General features: G+C 43.0%; 1 protein-coding gene and 1 long non-coding RNA gene across 2 annotated transcripts; one reads left to right on the top strand and one right to left on the bottom strand.

Moving 5' to 3' along the window:
- Positions 1-85: 85 nt before the first annotated feature.
- LOC115495302 (uncharacterized) lies at positions 86-801 on the bottom strand. Its single transcript, XR_003960503.4, has 2 exons — positions 663-801; positions 86-332 (listed from the first exon to the last, which is right to left on the bottom strand). It is a non-coding gene; the product is annotated as an uncharacterized lncRNA (long non-coding RNA).
- Positions 802-884: 83 nt separating this feature from the next.
- SPRYD7 (SPRY domain containing 7) lies at positions 885-10,427 on the top strand. The gene is given in 5 exon segments (NM_001113742.1): positions 885-1,022; positions 2,278-2,394; positions 5,322-5,488; positions 7,117-7,219; positions 9,705-10,427. Coding segments are annotated over 5 exon segments (591 nt in total). The 5' UTR covers positions 885-916; the 3' UTR covers positions 9,803-10,427.
- Positions 10,428-20,567: the final 10,140 nt, after the last annotated feature.

Below are 20,567 nucleotides of genomic sequence, written 5' to 3'. Positions count from 1 at the left end.
TTGTGGGTCCTGCTCTGGATGCTGTGTGTGCTGTAGGAATGCAGAAATAGACATAGAAAATAGACATAACCCAGAGACCACAAGTCATGTTACAGCTTTTTATTAGGCAGTATTATACCCATGTGAAAGGGACACAAAGCTGGCCCCAAAAACAAAGTTTGTGCTTTACAAAACAAAATGGTAAGTGCAATGACAGCCCACTGTAGCAGTCTTTGCAGGTGAATTTAAGTGAGTAAACGAGGAGAGGTTTGAGCACACGCAGAAGTACTCCAGGAGCAAAGCGCGCTTCTTCAAACACCGGGGGTTGAGACCCAGAGACGGGAGTCAGAGGTCTGGAAAGGAAAGAGCAACTCACAGGTGCACCTGCAGGCCCGCTTGTGTGACCCTTTCATTTCACTCCGAGCCACGTCGGAGTTTTCCAATAATTAAAAACGAGAAAGGTGGAGGGGAAAAAAAAAAAGAAAAAGGAAATAAATAAACCGGGTTCTTGTTATTTGGTGCCAGGAATAACTGAGCAGTAAATTTCCATGAAGGAGTCCCTTCTCACGTGTGAGGTTCGTTGATGCCACTCCTACCACCTGCCCATCATAAATCAGCGTCCTCTTTTTTAATATATGTACATATATACATGAATTATCCTTTATATGCATGTACATACGTACAATACGTCCTTTAGGTGGCTGCGCCGGGCGCCTCACGCCACGGCAACAACTGCGGAAAAAAAGAGCAGTCGGGGCTGCACTCGTTGTCCACTAGATTTTAATTTCCAGAGGAAGGCCGGGGCGTTAATGTCGAACTATTTTTTAATTTCACTTCAGCCCTCCCTCAGCGCGGCGCTCCCCGCCCGCCATGTCGCGGCGGGGCGGGCCCGCGCGGCGGCCGTTGCGCCTGCGCGGTGCGGGGGGTGCGGCCGGCCATGGCCGCCTCCGTGTTCTGCTGCTTCTCCTGGTGCCGGGATGGCGGCGCCGGGCACATCCCGCTCAAGGAGATGCCGGCCGTGCACCTGGACACGCAGCGCATGGGTGAGCGGGGCAGGAGCGCTGCCGCCGGCGGGCGGCTCCCCGGCGGGCAGGGCCGCAGCCCCGGAGCGCGGCACGGGGTAACCGCTAGGAAAGTCACTTTGGGGCTACTTCTTTAGCAGGAATTGGCAGCTTTCGGGAAAAAAAGAAATAAGGACGCTTGGTTTAAAAGTGGTTTAAGGCAGCATGTGTTTAGCTGAAGCCGATGGGCGCAGTGGGTGTGTGAGGTGCCCGGGGGCGGCAGGCGCCTGGCGGGGCTGTCGTGGCCAGGGTGGGCACGGGTGGTTCGGAGCCGCGGGGCTGCGTTCACAGAACCGCAGGATCTGGGAGGCTGGAAAAGGCTCCTGAGGTCATCGAGTCCCACCTGTGGCCCAGTGCCACCACGTCAGCCAGACCAGGGCACTTAATGCCACGTCCAGCCTTTCCTTAAACATCTCTAGGGACGGCTAGACTCCCCCTCCAGTTACGGCAGTGGAGATGAAGAAGGAGCCGGGCCGCGCAGAGTCTTGTCCGTGCTGCTCTTTTGAGGATGCCCTTAGCATGAGCTGTCCGCACAACCGTGCCCGGGCTGTGTTCAGGAGAGGAGGAACCGGGGCCAGCAGCAGCGGAGCAGGGGAGAGAGTTGGGGAGGAATAGGTACGGTCCGGTGCTTGAGCACAATTGTTAGCCACAGCCTCCCATGTGCTTGGCCATGACAACAGTGCATAAAGATGAAGTCCAATGGAGAAGGAAAACTAAGCAGAGGATTTATTTTCTCTCTGTATTGACTGGCACATTTCTAATAGAAGGATCATTTCAGAGACTAACTAAACACCTTGTAATTCCATCAAATCATTTTTACCCGATATGCTTTTCCTTCTTGATGCAGAATGCTTTTTCTCCAATGTTAGAGAACAGAGTACAGGGCTTTGGTCTCACACTGAACCCTTTCTTACTAAATTGTATGTTTTGCTTCTGATGTGGCTAAGTAAAATCTGTAATCAGCATGGTGCTGTAAAGCCTGAGAGGTGAAAATTAGATCGGGTTATAGATATTAAATAAATAAACCCTAGTGGAAAGATGAACTAGCTTGTAAACAACGTTCCTTCTCTTGCTTCAAAGCATGGCCTGTCATCATATTTCTCACAGACTAATGAAGCTTTTACTTGGGGTAGAAGTAGCAAAAAACTGGTCTCAATGTTTAGGGCTTTTGAGGGCTCCTCTCACATTTCTAAAAATGTTTTGAAGTTCTGTGGATTTTTTTTTTTTCTTCTTGCAGGAACAGATGTTGTCATTGTTAAAAATGGCAGAAGAATATGTGGCACGGGAGGCTGCTTAGCCAATGCACCTTTGCATCAGAACAAGAGTTATTTCGAGTTTAAAATCCAGTCCACAGGTTAGTCAGCAAAAAATATACAACTTTAAACTTGGGAGGTATGTTACATTACCTGCTGGTGGCAGTATCTCAAATGCTCAGCACATGCATCTTTCTAATAGCATCCTTGAACTTGTGAACATTAGAGAGATTTATAAGTTACTGTGTGAAAGGAAATTTCTTTTTTTTTTTAATTCTGACTCTAAAATATTAAAAATAATACTAAGTGTATTACTAAAGGAGTGCAAATACTAACCCCCTCATTGTTTTGTATGCTGTTATAGGCATGTTTTTCAGGTGGCATATTTTAGAAATTATTTTTGCTCAATAAATGCTATGACCACATAAAACACTGTAGCTATGAAGTATTTTTTAAGGAGTGCAGTTTATCCAGTGATACTTGTATCTATTTGTCTACCCTCATTTGCTCTTGGCAGGCACTGTTTGCCCAAGCAAGGGTAACACTGCTTGTGCGACCCTTTGCTCTTCAGATGTAGTGTGTAGCACTTATCTGACACTGCCTTATTCTGAGGAGCCTTTCAGCACCTTGTTCCTTTATTTGCTCCTACAAATATGGCCAGCTTCACTACTACAGAGAGCACTCCAGGCTTGCCTGTATTCTGGCATGAAAAATCAGCCTGTATTTTCAAAGTTGCTAGCAGACACTCTGAAAATGAAGCTGTGCTTTCCCTAAGTATGTGTGTGGGGAGAGAAGAAGAAGGGAAGTGTTAGTCCAGAGGCAGGCCTTATGTACCAGCTCATGCTCGATGCTGAAACTTTCTGGGTAAGATTTGTTTGCCTTCAGGTGGATTAGAGTACAGGCAGCATGAACACAGATCTGCCCACAACACCTTGCAGTCCAGCTAGCTGGTTAGTTGGAACCTACATGTAAGCCCATATTCATCTTAACTTGGCAATTTTATTATCCTTTATTTCGGGAAGAATCCATTGCAGCTGTTGTTCATACATGGTCATTATTCACACAGATAGTGTACCCATGTTCTTACACTTGAGAAACATGGGAAATAAACACTCCTGGTCCCTGTGAGCCTTTTTTCCTCTATTCCTGTGCCCCGAGGCAGGAAAATTGTGGAAGACTTAAAGTAAATCTTAGATTTCCAGAAGTATCCCTGCACAGTCAATTAGAGGTTATCTATGAGGTCACCCTGACTATTGTAAAGTTTTCTGAAGTCGAATCACACTCTTACCTTTTCATTCTTGGTGTTAGAATAAATTATTCTACAGTTTCATCTTTTGAAAATAAGTTTCTTACATATTTGCCTTATTTTAGTCTTCTCTGGACTAAAAAGTCCCAGTTTGTTGGGGTTTCTTTCATTATGTCCTTGTAGATAAAATTTTTTACACTTTTAATTGGTTTTGTTGTTTCTTCTACAGTATCTTTAGTCAGTCTAATTTATCTTGAGGTAAAGTGCTTAAAATGGATGCTCTGCTTCAGCTGCAGCAGCAGTAAATTACCTCATCAGTTTTATGCATGCCACACATCCAGAAGTTTTCCACATCAGCAGAGCACTCACACTCAGCAAGTGGTCTGTGAACTGGTTACCAAGCCACCACTGTATTTGTGCCACTTATTGTTCCTACTTACCTGCTCTTCTTTATCATTTAGTAATAACAGATACACTTTCTTTATTTCTACCCAGTTAGTCAGGATCACATTAAACTTGAGAGGCCTCTCAAGAGCTTGCAGTCCTGTCAGGCTGGGATTGGCAGCACATTTAATCAACAGATCGTCATGTTATTCAAGTAACTGATAGTAATACAGAACAGTATCTGACCTTGTGCATTCAATGCAAAACCTCAAACCCCACTTGAGTCATCTTTTTTGATTTGACAGGGTGCTATTGATGAGTAATCCTGGAATAGTTTTCTAACCACTTGTGCCTTCGTATTGCTGTAACTGTCTAGACCATGTTTTCATCATTTGACTATTTCAGTGTTGTATGAGTTTCAAAAATATTGCCAGATTAAGGTCTGTAATATTAACACTTCCTTTTTTTCCATAAGACTTATCTAACTAGTTGAAAAAGGAAAATTTGTTGTTTACAGATCCATGCTAGTTGGATTTATTTTTTGTATCCACCTACAGCCTCAGAGTTTGTTTTCAGTATTTTTCTGGGGATAAAAGTTGAGTGGTTACAATTCTCTTTCTCAGATATCCTTCTTTTTCAAGATAGATGCTGTTTGTCCTCAGTCTCCCATGTCTCCTTGTGCTGAGTCTGGTCAGGATTAAGTTAATTATCTTCATAGTAGCTGCTGTGTTTGTGTGTTTTAGATTTGTGGCCAAAGCAATACTGATAACAAAACAATACTGATAACACATCAATATTTTAGCGATTGCTGAGCAGGACTTGCACAGCATCAAAATCTCCTCTTTTTCTTAGTCTACCCTTCCAGTGAATACGATTAGGGTTGCATAAGGACTTGCAAGGGGACATAACCAGGTGGATGACCCAAAATAGCCAAAGAGATATTCCAAACCACATATCACCTGTCTTGTTCAGGAATAAATGGGAGAGGAGGGGATTTAGGGAGATTAGCCATCTTTTACTTGGGAATTGCCTGGGCATCAGTCTACCCATGGAAGGTGGTGAGTGATTACCATTGTAGCACGTTGTCTTGTCTCTTTCACCTCTGCTTTAGTAACTAAACAATTTTTATCTTTAGCCACAAGTTTTCTTAGTTTTATTCTTCCTTTCCTCTTCCTCCATTCCATGAGGGCCTGGGTGGGCTGGGGAAGAGAATGACTGGCTGGATGGTGCTTAGCTGCCAGAGCTAACCTACAATAGTTCTGGTATTTCCAGGAGATATGTGCTGGTAGTACCATCGTGGCATTAGTTAAGAAACAAATTCTTTATGCTGTCGTGCTTCAGTCAGTCTTCAAAATAACATGTTTTTTTTTTTCTTACTGTGTTAATATCACATTCTAGGAATTTGGGGTATAGGAGTTGCAACCCAGAAAGCAAACTTGAATCAAATTCCACTTGGTCGAGATGTCCACAGCCTGGTGGTGAGAAATGATGGGGCTCTCTACTATAACAATGAGGAGAAAAATAGGCTACCAGCAAACAACCTTCCTCAGGAGGGTGATGTGGTGGTGAGTTTCTTAAGACTTTCTTACTTCCTCATCTGTTCTCAAATGCCTCTTATTTACAGCTCTGTTTAAAGACAAATTTAAGTCAAATTGTTAAGTTTGCTTCTCCCATTTTGGAAAGTGGTGGGATATAGATTCATGTTGTCTTTGAATGAATCAGCAGCCTGGATATGTGTGGATTTCATTCTTGGTATTGATAAGTTCCTAATGAGAGATGGACTTGACCAGAGTTTGAGAAATAGTTTCTGGTGCTCTATTGCAGTATCTATCTGACTGATAATTCCCATCACAAGGATCTTACATGGCTTGAGATGGGACCTACCTGAACAAATAACATGCTGGAATGCATTACATGTCTATGCACCATGCCCAGCTGAACTCAAGAACCCTTAGCTAACTGGTTAATGATTAGAAGGACAGAGGGGAGCAGAGATGGGTCCTGGGTGATAAATGAATTGTATTTTTAGTTAAACTTTTGTAGTTTTTGGGGATATTGAGTGAGGAGGGGGTGATGTTCACTGGAAAAATAACTGAGGGAAAATTTTAATTTTTTGTACCTTACTATTTCAGGTTTCTCAAAATACCCTTAAGTGATTTTGTTCAAAGTGTTACTTTTTTAGTACCGTCATTTTCTCCATGTCCTCTTACGTATTTTCAAAAATACATGAGAGCAATGCAATGAAATTGAGATCATTTATTACCCCTACTTTTTTATGCTAGGTAACTTGCCTCTCTGTAGCCATGGTTAGAAATGCCATCTTTAGAAGCGGCAAACAAGTAAGGGTGACATCTCCACCCTTAACCCTCAGATACAATACTGTTCTTTTAATCCCCTTCTGAAATTGTTTTTTGAAGGGTTGCAAACTCTTTCAGGCTTTGGTGAACTAGTGTGGTCTGAACAGCTTCAACTAATCACAAAAAACATAACTGATGTGTTACTGCTAACTTCCCCATTTCCATAAGTATCAAGTTAATTTGTTCTGTCATGAAAACAAATTTTTGAAGTCCTGCATGAGCGCACAAATTGCCACACTCGGACATACCAAAGCAGTGAGGAAAGACCTTTTGCTAACAGATTAGTCAATTACTATCTTGTTAGTGTTTGCTTTCTGCTCTGTGGTCAGCATATTTATAGCATTGTGTGTGAAACCACAGACTGTTGCTGCCAGCAGAGTAAATGAACTGAGAGAGGTTTCCATATGGAGGTATGGAAGGATGAACTTGGTTCCTAGCATCATTATTTATTAAAGTTATTTCTGTGAGAAGATACAAACAAGAAGATTGCAAACCACCTCATACTCAAAATTGTTGAACATCTTGTGTTTTCTTTAATGTGGTAAAGTTTGGAAATTTGTTCTGTAAACTCAGTAAGATGCAAAGTGTATTGTGCAGTACTGTGCTGCATCCCAGTTGGAACAGGCATTAAGGAATACTGAGTATTTGAAAATACAGATGTTACTGGTCATTTATTAACTTTTAGTCCTTGTCAGGAATCTGTCAAGTAAGATTTTCTAGGATGCTGTGGTTTGCATAATGGTGTTAAAATCTGCCTGTGGCTAAGGAAGCCAAGTAGCCTTATGTGTATAAACTTGTTGATGGGTTTTTTTTTGTTAATTTTCTGTACTTTGTAGGGCATTACATATGACCATGTAGAATTAAATGTATATTTAAATGGCAAGAACATGCATTGTCCAGCTTCAGGAATCAGGGGAACTGTCTATCCAGTGGTCTATGGTAAGTCAAATATTTTCAAACTGTTTCACATTATGGAAAATATTTTCATTCCAGTTCTGTGATCTGTGTATTCTTCTCGCTTAAATGGAACACACATTAATCATCTATTCTTGGCAGCTACAACAATTAATTACATGAAAATGTAAACATAGGAAATTACAAAATAATATTCTCACCTAATTTTTAATGCTGCTTAATAGGAAAAAAAGCACTGCTTACTGACTGCTTACAGTGTCCACACCCAGCAAGCTGGGGAATTGCTGCACTCAGTCTAAAAGTTGCCAGATAAAAAAAATATGAAGCAGATGGCAGACTTGTGGGTTAATCTGATTTATCTATGAAGCTTGATATTTGTGCCTTCTAATTTCACATACTTCACAAATGCCATCAGTGTTCCATAGCAATAGAATTGTTGTTTGTGTTTTCTTGAGCTTCCTGTGCAGTTTCTGTCCTTTGCCGCTTGTCCTATTGCTGGGCACCACCAAGCAATGCCTGGAGGCACCCTCCCTTCAGATAGTGATATTCATAGATATTGGGGAGGGCCCTTCTCAGTCATCTCTTACTGAGACTGAACAGGCCCAGCTCCCTCAGCCTTTTCTCACAGGAGAGATGCTCCAGTCCCTTCATATCTTTGTCACCATCCTCTGGACCTGCTCCAGGAGCTCCATCTTCAGTTTTTCTGAACCTCATCTAAGTAGTAGCCAAAATAATTTTGATCATAAGGATAACCCTTAGCTACATGATGGGGATATTTTTTAATTCATGGTGGGTTCCTCATGAACTGTTGGCATGTTCCCGTTTATATCTTGATACATTTTGATTGATACGGAATTTTATGAGCAGGAAGAAAACACAGCAGATGTGTTGTAGATTATTTGGAGTCTGTCAATGTAGCTGGTGGATCACTTGCTTCCAAGCCCTGGGGGTGGAATCGTTTTCCATGGTCAAGTTGTGATGTGTCCTTCAGCCACGTGATGGCGCCACTGAAATGCTGTGGCGGCTCCGCGGGACCTCCGTGCGGAGCCCTCAGCAGCAGCAGCAGCAGCAGCAGTGTTACTGTGTGTGCTGCGTCTTCCTGTGCTTTGGAAGGGGTCTTACACAGCATGAAGAATGAAGGTTGCTTTCAGAAAATACTCAGTGGCATCTTAGCCTACTGTTAATCTTTTTTCTCTGACTAAAGAAGTCCCATGCCTGTAGAGTGCAGTGGCCTTTTATTGCCGGGCTCTTTTGGTCTTCTTCCACAAGTGGGCATAATTTCATCATAATTATCATGTCTCCTACATATAGCTATTACTTGAAGCCTGCAGGTTGTTTTTGTACACTACTAACTTGGTATAAGCTTCAAGTGTTGTTAATTTGATGTGAACTTCTAGTCCTGTGGACTAGAAGAACTTCTAGTCCTGTGGACGGATTTGGCTCTGCGGAAGAGTTTCTCAAACATTTACCCTATTCAGGCTAGAACCATAGATATCTTTTTACAAGAAATGTGATACATCAGGCAAACTCAGTGTCAAGCATTTGAGAAGATAAAACAAAAAAATGGACTTAAAAGTTATTCCCTACAGCATCTGTACCTCAGGCACTTTAATGGAAGTAAGACATAAACACTGCGTAAGTACCAGAGAACTGTACAAATGTACTGATAGGAGTTTTCACAAAGCCTAGGGGGAGGAATTCCGACCTTGTCTCTGAGATAGCTAAATTCCAAAATATGGAGATGAAGCTTTTCTTGTTTGAACCAACATTGACATTCTGCCAGGTTCATCTCAGAAGTTGTGTTTGAAAGAGACTTTGCTTTTCTGACTAGGTGGGTGTTTCAGTTTGCTAGTGAAGTACACAGAAGCGTTGCTCTGAAAATACTCATCAGTTTCTTTTTTATATTCTACATTGAAAGTACTGCTGTAGGTGGATAGATTATGCAGGGGGTCAAAAACAGGGAGAAGTTCTGTAAAAAAAACACATTAACTTCCAGCTTCAAGAAGCAGTCAAAGAAGCTCTCTTTCAATCATACGCTAAAACTGATGGTTTGATACCAACTGCTGCAGAGACGTGAAACCTTGTAAACTTCCAAAAAGCCACGGTAGACAGCTGAAACTCCAGCAGAATTAGGAACAGAAAAATATGCACATGAAGAGGTGACATCCCTGCAAGGTTTATCTGGTAGCATCCTTAATCTGTAGGTTTCTGGAGAAATCTAGAAAATTTGGAATCAATAGCCTAAGACTCCCAGTGAAATTAGACATTCTCATTGACTTCACCAAGGGACCATTACCGAGTAAACAGGAGAAGAGATGGTTTGCTCTCCTGGCTTGAGGCCTTACCAAATTCATTGAAGAGATTTATTTTAATTGTGTATGCATAATGGATGTATTGAAGAAATTCTTTGTGGTTTGAGCACAGTCTGCAGTTTATTAAGATGGTATAAAAGAGCATCAAACTGTAAGTGTTCCTTCTCTAATTCCTTCTTTTTGGTTCTCTTCTGCAGTTGATGACAGTGCCATTCTGGATTGTCAGTTCAGTGAATTTTATCATACACCTCCACCTGGGTTTGAAAAGATCCTCTTTGAGCAGCAAATCTTCTGAACGTCTTCATACTGAGAATTTGCACCCTGCACTGTTACAAAAGCTTTGTCATCTTGAAGCTTCATTTTACTTTTAGGAAACATATCTGTATTTTTAGTAAGTACTTGTGACTGTTGTCTGCAGAATAAATACATTAACTGCAAGACCAGGTAAATGTTGCTGTCCAAATAAGAGTTTTCTGGCATTGTTTCGTGGTTGAAAATGAGTGTTTTGAGGCAGGGTTTTTCTCTTGATTTGTACTTGATGCATAAGGAGACTAGGGACATTGCTGTTGTCAGTATTACAATCAGTATTTTGAATAAACTGGAGCTCTGTAAGGCAAATAATTTTTATGCATATGATAGCTATGGAGATGGGTAGTTCTCATGATTTTTCCCCCAGCCTTTTTCTCACAGAATTTATGTAATTTCTTTAAAGGATGCACTGTGTTTCTAGTCTGTGATTTGAAGTTGTGGTGTCCCAGTTGTGCACAATGACTAATAATACCATGGTTTAACTAGCAGCTAGATACCTTTTCTTTGCCAAGGTAGGCTAATCAATTCCCTCAATCTTAGACAAGCAAAGACAACTTATCTGTTTCTTCTAGCTTTTAATTTTCTTTTATTGTGACCAAAAAAAAAAAAAAGAAGAATATTTTCTAGAAATACTTTTTTTGTTGAACCTTAAAAAGTAAACCTGAACACTACCTGTGTGTTTGAGGACCACCATGCTCTGTTACTCTGCTAAGAGAGTAAGTACAGATCACTGAACTTGGGTAAGCAAAGATCCAGGTGAAGGGTATGAGATGTTATGGTGAAGCCTTACATCTAAACTGTAAATTAGATTATTCTCTTATGGAATAGCATATTTAATTTCTTCATGAATAATTTATAAATGGCTAAGACATTGTTCTAAAATGTGATGCCCTTGAATACACATTGTGAGATGCTATTTTTCCCCTCTTGTCATATTTAATATACTTCCTAGAAGAATTTTTTTGTAAAAAAATATCTTCATACTGAATGTTTGTGGTTTTTGTTTTGGCTTTTCCTGGGTTAATGTGTTTGCATAAATGATTTTATTTAAGTATTTTTAAAAATTACCTTACTCTGATGTTTTTGGATACAAACAGCTTTCTCAAAGCCTTTCACCTTAGGATTTACTGCATCTGTCTTGACTCTGTGGCCCATGTTTTCCTTCCTTTTAGCCTTGCTATCACGTGACAGTATTGGGTAGAACTTTTCAACCTTGTCAGTATTCTAACGTAAACCTCAGGAAATTAGAGTGCAATTTTATCATTTCCCTTTGAAATCTCCTCAAATCAGAGTAGGATAATAAGAAATAAAACCTAAATCCTAAAACACCTTCCCCCTCACCCTTCCCTTCTTTCTGGGCTTAAATTTTTCCCTAATTTGCTCGGTCTTGTTCTCCCAGCAGCGCAGAAAGACAAGGAATGGGGGCTGTAATCAGTTTATCACATGTTGTCTCTGCTGTGCCTTTTTCCTCAGGGGAGGGACTCCTCACATTCTTTCCCTGCTCCAGCATGGTTCCTTCCCTTGGGAGGCAGAACATCTCCACTGTGAGTTCTTTTCATAGGCTGCAGTTCTTAATGGGCTGCTCCAGCATGGATCCCTTACACTGGGTGCAGTCCTTCAGGAACAGACGGCTCCAGCATGGGTCCCCATGGGACCTGTTCTGGGTCACGGCCTCCTTGGGGTATCCATGTGCTCTGGGTGGGGACCTTCACAGCCTGCAGGGGGTCTCTGGTCCCCCATGGATCCCCACAGGCTGCAGGGGCACAGCTGACTTGCCATGGGCTGCACCAGGGACTGCAGGGGAATCTTTGCGCCGGTGCTAGGAGGATCTCCTGCCCCTCCACTGACCCTGGTGTCTGTGGGGCTGTTTCTCTCATGTTCTTAACCCTCTTTCTGGCTGAAATGGTGCAGTTTTTCCCCCACCCCTTCTTAATCCTGGGGCTCTACCACTGTCTCTGGTGGGCTTGACCTTGGCCGACTGTAAGTCCCTCTTGGACCCAGCTGGCATCGGATCTGTCAGAAATGGGGGAAGCTTCTGGCATCTTCCCATGGAAGCCACTCCTGTAGCCCCCTGCTACCAGAACCTTGCCATGCAAACCCAGTACACCTTCCACACAGCCTGGTCTTCAGATGTCTCTCCAAGTCCCAGGTTGCAGGGATTGCCTGTGACCTCTGTCTGAGGCCAAGAAAAATGGCCACTTCCAGAGAGGTGTGCTGTCCTGGGGAAGCTGTGCTACCAGCTGGATGAGTTCAGGAGGCAGTGAGCAGGTAGCACATTAGAGAACATGAAAGGGTTACAGCCAGGATCTTCTCTGAGTCTCAACAGCTTGAAGAGCCTCAGACCCCATCTGTAACAGGGAAGACAGCAGTGTCTGCCTTGTACTATCAAGGTAAGCAAAACCTCTGGAGAAAAGGATGGATGGAAGCTGATGACTTCTAGCACCAAGAGGAATGTTCTTGCCACACTTACGGGTTTACAGCTGCAAAACAGGTTCATTGCCCTCTTAGTTGAAGAGAAGCTAGATAAGCATGGGGGTGGGCAATACCTTGCTGATGAGAGGAAATGGAGTGAGACAGAGAAAGCACTAGTAGGATAAGTCAGTAATGAACTGTAGATCTAGTGTTAGGAACATCACAAGATCCTAATAGACAAGTTGTGGTAAGAACAGACAGTGAGGTGAACTGAAAACTGGATGAATGGCCAGGCCCAGAGGGAGGTCAGTGGCATGAAGTTTAGTTGGAGGCCAGTAACGAGCATTGTACTCCAGGGTCAGTACTGGCTCTGGTCCTCTTTAACATCCTCATTAACGTCCTGAGTGATGGTGCAGGGTGTACCTTTAGTGAGTTTGCAGCTGACACAAACTTGAAAGGATTGGCTGATATGCCAGAGGGTTGTGCTGCTATCCAGAGGGACCACAACAAGTTGGAGAAATGATGGGGAACTTACAAAGTTCAACAAGGAGAAGTGCAAAGTCCTGCGGTTGGGAAGAAACAACCCCATCTATCTGAACAGGCTGAGGCTATCCATCTGCCAAGCAGCCTGGCAGAAAAGAACCTACAGGTCCTGGTGGACAGCAAGGTAAATTGAGCCCTTGCAGCAAAGAAAGTGAATGGTATCCATGACTGCATTAGCCAAAATATTGCCAGCAGGTTAATGGAGGTGGTCCTTTGCCTTTACTCAGCCCTGCTGGGGCCAGACTTGGATTGCTGTGTCCTGTCCTGGACTCCTTGGTACAAAAAAGACAGAGACACACTGGAGAGAGACTGAAGAGGGGCCACAAATATGATTAAGGGTGAAGCATCTTCCCTATGGGGCAAGGCTGGGAAAGCTCAGACTGTTCAGCCTGGAGAAGAGTAGGCTCAGGGAGATTTGATTAGTGCATATAAGACACATGGAGGGGGAGGATGAAAGGAATCCAGAGCCAGGATCTTTGCAGTGGATAAGAGTGACAGGACTAAAGGCAATAGGCAGAAAGATATGCAGGGAGCTCCCTCTGAACACCAGGAAACTTTTTATGGTCAGGATTACTGAGCACTGGCATAGCTTGGCCAGACTGGTTGTGGAGTCGTCATCCTTAGAGATATTCAAAAGTCAACTGGACATGGCTCTGGATAATTGGGTCTAGGTGGCCCTGCATGAGCAGGAGGATTGGACCAGATGACATCTGGAGATCCCTTCCCAGCTCATCCATTCTGTGTTTATTCAAATGCTTCACCTGGAATTATATTTATTACATTCATTGGTAAAGGAGGAAGTATTTAAAGAAATTCTAATCACTGTATCTAACTACATGCAGCAAACAACTCTCTCTGAAGACTGCTGTGGTTAAGAATATTTAACAGTAGAAGCTGCTACCTTGAGCTTAATGTAGACTTGCTTTAAAATAGAGATGAGGCTGCCTTCATCAAAGCTGGCGTTTGAAATGGAAAACATTTTGGTAAATATAAAATACTCAAAATAGCTGCTACATTCACCAAAAATATGGAAAGAGACTGCTTTTGTGGCTTAAATTTGCTAATTTCTCATCTTAAATAGAATGAGATGCATTTGTAATACTTCACAATGTAACTGTATCTCTTCTGTAAAAGTCAGAAGACTTCATGTTTTAGAATCAGTGACACAGGAGAACTCTACCAAAAAAAAAGAGGTGAATAAAACCTTATGATAATTATTCATCATAATGGAAAGAAAGACCAATTTTCACCTGAAAATAAGTTTTGTGATGAAAGTTCTTAAAAGAAGCAAGATTTAACTCCATTGGCCACAGAAATAGAATGTGAGTTAACCTGTGCCTGTCATTTCAGCACCTGGCAATGAATCCAAATGTTTTCCCAAAAGTGTTCCCAGTCCCAGCTTTGCCCAAAGAAATGGGGTGCAATACCCATTTCTAAAAGTTGCATTTCAGTTAAAAGTAAATTTCAGTTAAGATTTAGCAATATATTTACTAGTAGCAAATTGTTTTAACAACAATGAATCATACTTCCCAGTGAAATGGTTGAGGTATTTCCACTAATTGTTTATATTCAAAATGTTTTCTTAATCTTTGAATGTTACAGTTTTGACACCCTGTCTCTTTGAGTATAAAACTTTGTATTAACTAATGTTTCCTGAGTCCTTTTGACATTATACTGTGGCAGCAAGATGGGAAGTCTGAAAAAGACTTCATTTTCGCATCCACAAATCAATAGAAGTGACAGGACATAGTACAAGTTACATGTAGATCAGAGGAGTTGTTATTTTTATAAAACTGGAACTGCCTGTGGTGGTTTGAGGGTAGATGAAATCAGCTAGTGCTATTCCAACAAGATTAAAATCCTAATTACATATTAGAAGGCTAGAAACACCTGTCAAGGATTTCCTGAAAAGGTGCTCTTCCACAAAAAAATCAGGATCCAGTACCATGGATTCTCTGCAAAGAGAAACTTCATGCTGTGCATTGGGTCTCTTAAATGCCATTCAGCATAGTTCTAATCCCACACTAGGAAAGAGCATTCAGAAATGGCAGGACGTGGCATTCAGGTGCAAATGTTCATGAGAATACAGACTTCCATGAATATTCACGCTGTTTTTCCTTTCCTCAGGCTTTCTTAGGAGTGCACTGCCATTCATACAGCTGTGTGCAAGAACAGAAGGAACCAGGTTCTATAGTGGAAATTTCTTTACTTCATCTGTGTTCTTAGATTATTTTTGTGTAATCACTCATCTTTGTAATCTGTTTGTGTTGATGTTCCCTTGCATACTGGCAAACAATCAAGCTCATGGCTGAGATAAGTTTCCACAAAGGTCCACAAGTAAATCAATAAAACATTGTTTCATACCTTTCTCTCTGAATCCAGGCTTTAAGGCCCAAAGATCCAGCCCCCCACGTAACCTAAGGTGTTGAAAACCACTGTTGCTTCTGGAAATGGAATACTTCTTGCTTTAGTGAAGAGCTGCTTGCATGAAGGTGTCCAAAACGAAGCCACTAAGGTACTTTCAGGAAGTATGGAAGATTTGGAAGGAATTTAAGTGCCTCTTCACTCCTCTTCACTGTTCCTTCCCTTGCCCAGTTCTGCAATAAAACATTTTCACTATAAATATCTTGGACTTCATAGAATTATAGAAGCACTTAGGTTGGAAGAGACTTCTGAGATACTCAAGCCCAGCCATTAACCCAGGACTGCCAAGTCCACCACTAAACCTTGTTTGCACATGCCACATCTACATGTTCTACCTGCAGGAATGAGGACTCCACCACTTCCCTAGGCAGTCCAATGCACGCAGTTCCAATTCTCAACCTTTTCAGTGAAGAAATTTTTCCTAGTATCCAATCTAAACCTCGCCTGGTTCAGCTGGATGACATTTCCTCTTCTCCTGTCACTTGTTACCTGGGAGAAGAGACTGACACCTGTGTGGCTCCACTTTCCTCTCAGGCAGCTGTAGAGAGTGACAAGGTCCCCCCTGAGCCTCCTTTTCTCAGCTAAACACCCCCAGCTCCCTTGGGCACTGCTCAAAAGACTTGTGCTCCAGACCCTTTAACAGCTATGTTGCCCTGCTTTGGATACAGGATTTCAATGATACGGATTTCCAAACAAAAGTGCAAAGGATTAGGGAGAGCTCTCAGGTGTGCAGTGCTTTGTACCTTTGCTTTTCTTGAGTGTTTCATGTGTAAGCTCTCTGTTGAGGCAAATCTTGGTGGCTTGAATATTGAATGTTTGTTGAATATTTGTAAGAACAGAGTTGGAAGTACCATTTCCCACCTCACCTGGCTTGTGCAAGAGCCCTTTAATATTTTCTTTATTTTAGTTTCCCTGTCCAGACGTTTCAGCTTTTCCTAGCTCCTTTTCTAGCTCTGTGTTGGAGCTAAGAAAGCTGACCTGATCTAGCTGCCAAGATGAGTCAGCAGAAGAGCTCTTTGTCCCTCCACATAGTCCTAATGTCTGACACTTCGTGGGAAGAGGAATGATTTCTTAGACACTGGAATTTCCTTTGCTGCAGTCAAGAGAGGTGGGCTGGGGATTAAATTAGATTGAAAGAACATTCTCATGGGGAGTCAACTGCTCAAATGCCAGGAATTCAGTGTGAAGTGAGTAAATAAAACTAAGGTCACTATTCCTTAATTCCAGAGCATGTCAAGAAAAGAGTTTATATCTTTGTGTATATGTATTTAGGCTACATTGTGCCTGCAATTTAATTCAAGATAATATAAGGAGAGCAAAAGTTGAAGCCAAGTGACATCCATGGAAAACTCTGGCATGCTTAGTAGACAAGACACTTCCTAGCTTCAAACGTGAAAACTTGAGTCATTTTTCTTGGATGTGCTCATTATATTGGCAAGCAGTACATGTAAAAATCCCCATTGTTGAGAAATCTAAATTCCCTTTTCCCTTAAAATATCTGTACTCAATATGGGAGAGCTTATGACCTTTTCATAAGTGAACAAATGTTATACTGAATAATGGTTGCAGTAGTTCAATGAGGATTTTGTGTGGAAAAAGTGCTGCTCTTGGCCAAAGTAAATGCTGGCAAAATCGAGATAAGCTGGTGGAAGAGACATTTTTCATGCAAGTTGGTAGCTTACTCCAGACAAAGTCATCTTTTCCTGTGTGTAGGATGGAAGTAGCACTTCCCTCTTCAGAGGGATGTCAGAACACACCGAAGGAAGGTGAGGCAGCCAAGGCCATGTTCAGACTGCTTGTACCCTAATGCCTGTCACAACTCCATCTCTCCATTGTCTGAGGAATCAAGTCGGAGCAGTCTGAGTCACTCATGACTAATTTGAATGTAGTAGTTAAAACTCCTAAATTAAGCTCCCTGAGTAGGGAGTGTGAATGCACCTTCAGATGTTACAGTAAAGAGAGGGCCATCTAATTATCTTAAGAGTCTGTACTTTTACAGAGATTTCTTTAGGAAAGGATTGGGTTGCTTGTAGTCCATTTCTTCAGTTCTCTCTCAATTCATAATCTTTTTTTATCTGCACTAAAAGCCCATTTTCCCAGTAATGTTAAAATAAGTGATACATCAGCCATTTATTTGTTGCAGGCTGACAGTTCCCAAATTCTGGGAAACTTTGTCTCTATTCAAAAAGCGATGGTCAACATAATCCTGTCAGCTCTAAGTCCCTGTAGGAGATGCATGTCACGCAGCAAAAGATCACTGCTGATGATGCTTGAATTATTTCCTCAGAGTGAGCAGTAGTGACAGATGGCCTTTTTTTCCTATTCTCCATGTATTGCTGGAGGTTTACCTTGTCTAGCCGTGCTGGTTGGGATAAGGAAGCAAACAGAACTGCCTTGAGGCTTCTCAACAGCATAAGCACATTGAAAGTTGGAACTCTGGGGAGAGGAGCCAGGGCTGGACCAAATGGTGAGGACAAAACCAAAATCCTCTGCATTTTCTGTTTGCTGGTGCTGCTGCTGTCATGGTGGGATGGGAAAGAAAGAAGTGGTGGCTATAGCTGGTGCAAAAGCACACCTTGCCCACACCAGCAAGGCTCTGGTAAAACTCTACCCTAAGTATTTTGTCCCAGGTCACACAGAAAGTCTCAATCAGGTGAAGCAGGCCAACTCTGTCAGTGAGGAGAGGGAAGGGCTCATATTCCCAGCTAACACAGCCCTGTAAGTGGGAAGGAGCTTCTGAGCTTGTGAGTGTTAAACTGTCAGAAGCATTGCTTGTAGCTGCATCACTGCTCATTGCATTCAGGAAGGTGTTACACTGCTAAAAAAAAAAAAAAACAAACTCCAGTTTTACTGAAATAGCTCTGTCCTCGCTAGACGTGCTTTTCAGGATAGTACACTGCTATTCTGGAGCTGATAAGGCAGCCCTGCCGTGCAGATAGCCTTGACAATGCTGCTGTTCGTTCTCCTCTGCAGAATGGCGATCGTAATATTTCACCCTTTGTCTTCATCCTAAGAGCCAGGGATGACAGATCCATCCTGGGGAAACAGCCAGATCCCCCAGGTTTGGCTGTCAACTCAGCTCTGCATCCATCGCTCCACAATGAGCCTCCCACTGCGGGCGGTTGTGGGGGAAGGTAAACTGTGACCTTGTGTAGCAATGAACTGCATAGCTGTGCCTTACTGCCTGATTGTTGCTTTTCAGGATTGGTCTATAAGAAAGTTCCCTTTGAGAGCCATCTCTGTTTCTGCCCTTTGTTTCTCTTCCTTTCTCATTTTCCTGTGTCTGAATCTAGCAACGCACATGATTTACACCAGCACAAACCCTGTTGCATTGATGTGGAAGGATCTGCAGCTGCTGGTGTTAGCTTGACTGGTGAATTGCTCAGTGGCTTGGACTCCTCCTAGAGCCTGGAGTCATTCTGCAACTCGACTAAGTTAAGCTTCAGCGATCGCTGCCCAGTTCCTCTCTTGGGCTGCATGATGTTATCCTCATACGGAGTTGTGCTGGCCTGCAGCCAGACTGCACTTCTTTGTGTCCATGTGCTCCAGAAAACCTATCTAACACATTGTCTTAGCTGGATGCCCTACCTAGGCCCAGTGCTTGCTTTCACCTGGCTGTTTTCTTTATCCTCTGAGGAGAGGAATAAGCACAAATCCTGATCTCTCACTAACTTGCGTTGGCCATCTACAAAGACACCCAGACCAGTCCCAGTAAAATCATGGAAAAGATTATTCAGGGAGGTATTGAAAAACACCTGGATGACACAGACATTGGTCATAGCCAGCATGGCTTCATGAGGAGGAAGTCCTGCTTATCAAACCTAACATCCTTCTACAACAGGGTAACCCACCCAGTTGATCTCAAAAAGCCAGGAGATGTAATCTTGGACTTCAGCAAAGCTTTCAATACTGTCTCACAGTGTCCTTCTGGATAAAATACCCGGCACACAGCTGGATAAATGCACCATGCAGCAGGCTCATGGGTCAGGTACACAGGTTATAGTGAATGGGGTGACATCAGAGAGGGAACCTGTTCACTAGTGGGGTTCCACAGGGCTCCATCCTTGACCCTGTACTCTTCATCATCTTCATTAATTACTAAGTTTGCTGACAACACTGAATTAGGAGGAGCTGTTGACTTCCTTGAGGATTGAGAGGCCCAGCAGAGACCTTGACAAATCTGAGGTCTGGGCAGTCACCAATCGTGCTGGATTCTGCACCTGGGATGGGGCAACCCAGGATGTATGGACAGACTGGGGAATGAGAGGTTGGAGAGCAGCACTGAGGAAAGGGACCTGGGGGTCCTGGTCGATGGCAAGTTGAACATGAGTCAGCAGTGCCTTGGCAGCCAGGAGGGCCAACCCTGTCCTGAGTTGCATGGGACACAGCATTGCCAGCCAGGAAAGGGCGGGAATTGTCCCACTCTGTTCTTCACTGGGGCAGTCTCACCTCGAGTGCTGGGGGCAGTTCTGGGTGCCACAATAAAAATAAGACATTAAGCTGTTAGAGAGTATTCAAAGGAGGGCAACAAAGATGGTGAAGGTTCTTGAGGGGAAGCCATATGAGGAGTGGCTGAGATTACTTGTTCAGCCTGGGGAAGAGGAGAGTGAGGGGAGACCACAATGCTGTCTACATCTTCCTCATGGGAGGAAGAGGAGGGGCAGGCACTGATCTCTTCACTCTCATGACCAGTGACAGGATCAGAGGCAATGGCCTGAAGCTGTGTCAAGACAGGTTTAGGCTGGAGATTAGAGAAAGGTTCTTCACTCAGAGAGTGGTTGGGCACTGGAACAGGCTCTGCAGGGACGTATTCACAGCAACAGCCTGACAGAGTTCAAGAAGCATTTGGACAATGCTCTCAGGCACCTGGTGTGACTCTTGAGGTGTTCTGTGCAGGGCTTGGTGATCCTTGTGGATGTGTTCCAACTCCATATTCTGTGATTCTATGATTCTATTACTAGTTGTAGCTAAAAGCTTGTTAAAACTTGGAACCAAAACTGATTATACATTTTTTTCAGTACAATCTGAACACCGGGGCTGTGCAGGGTATGTGATGATTGGACCATCTTCAGTCCTGTAGGTAGAAAGGAGCTATCTTGGTAATGATTTTTGAGACCAGTCACCTGTACAATGACACCAAGCCTTTTGCCTGCAGTGCAGGCAGAGGCCAGCTTGGGAGTTATCTGGAAGTATGACCCTTCATGCCAGCTTCACAAAGGGATAGTGAGTGACAGCAACAAGCAGGGACTTGCTTCTTCTCCAGCAGTTCGCTACTACATGAGGCTGCAGCAGCCAAATAGCACAAGACCCAAGGTTCAACTGGATTAACAGTTCTCCAGGCAGTGCTCCTCCCAGGCACACCTTCCTCTGTG

The sequence above is a fragment of the Taeniopygia guttata genome, chromosome 1, assembly GCF_048771995.1.
Source record: "Taeniopygia guttata chromosome 1, bTaeGut7.mat, whole genome shotgun sequence".
NCBI lineage: Eukaryota > Metazoa > Chordata > Aves > Passeriformes > Estrildidae > Taeniopygia > Taeniopygia guttata.
The sequence above is the reverse complement of the archived record's forward strand: the minus strand, read 5'-3'. Positions and strand labels throughout refer to the sequence as shown.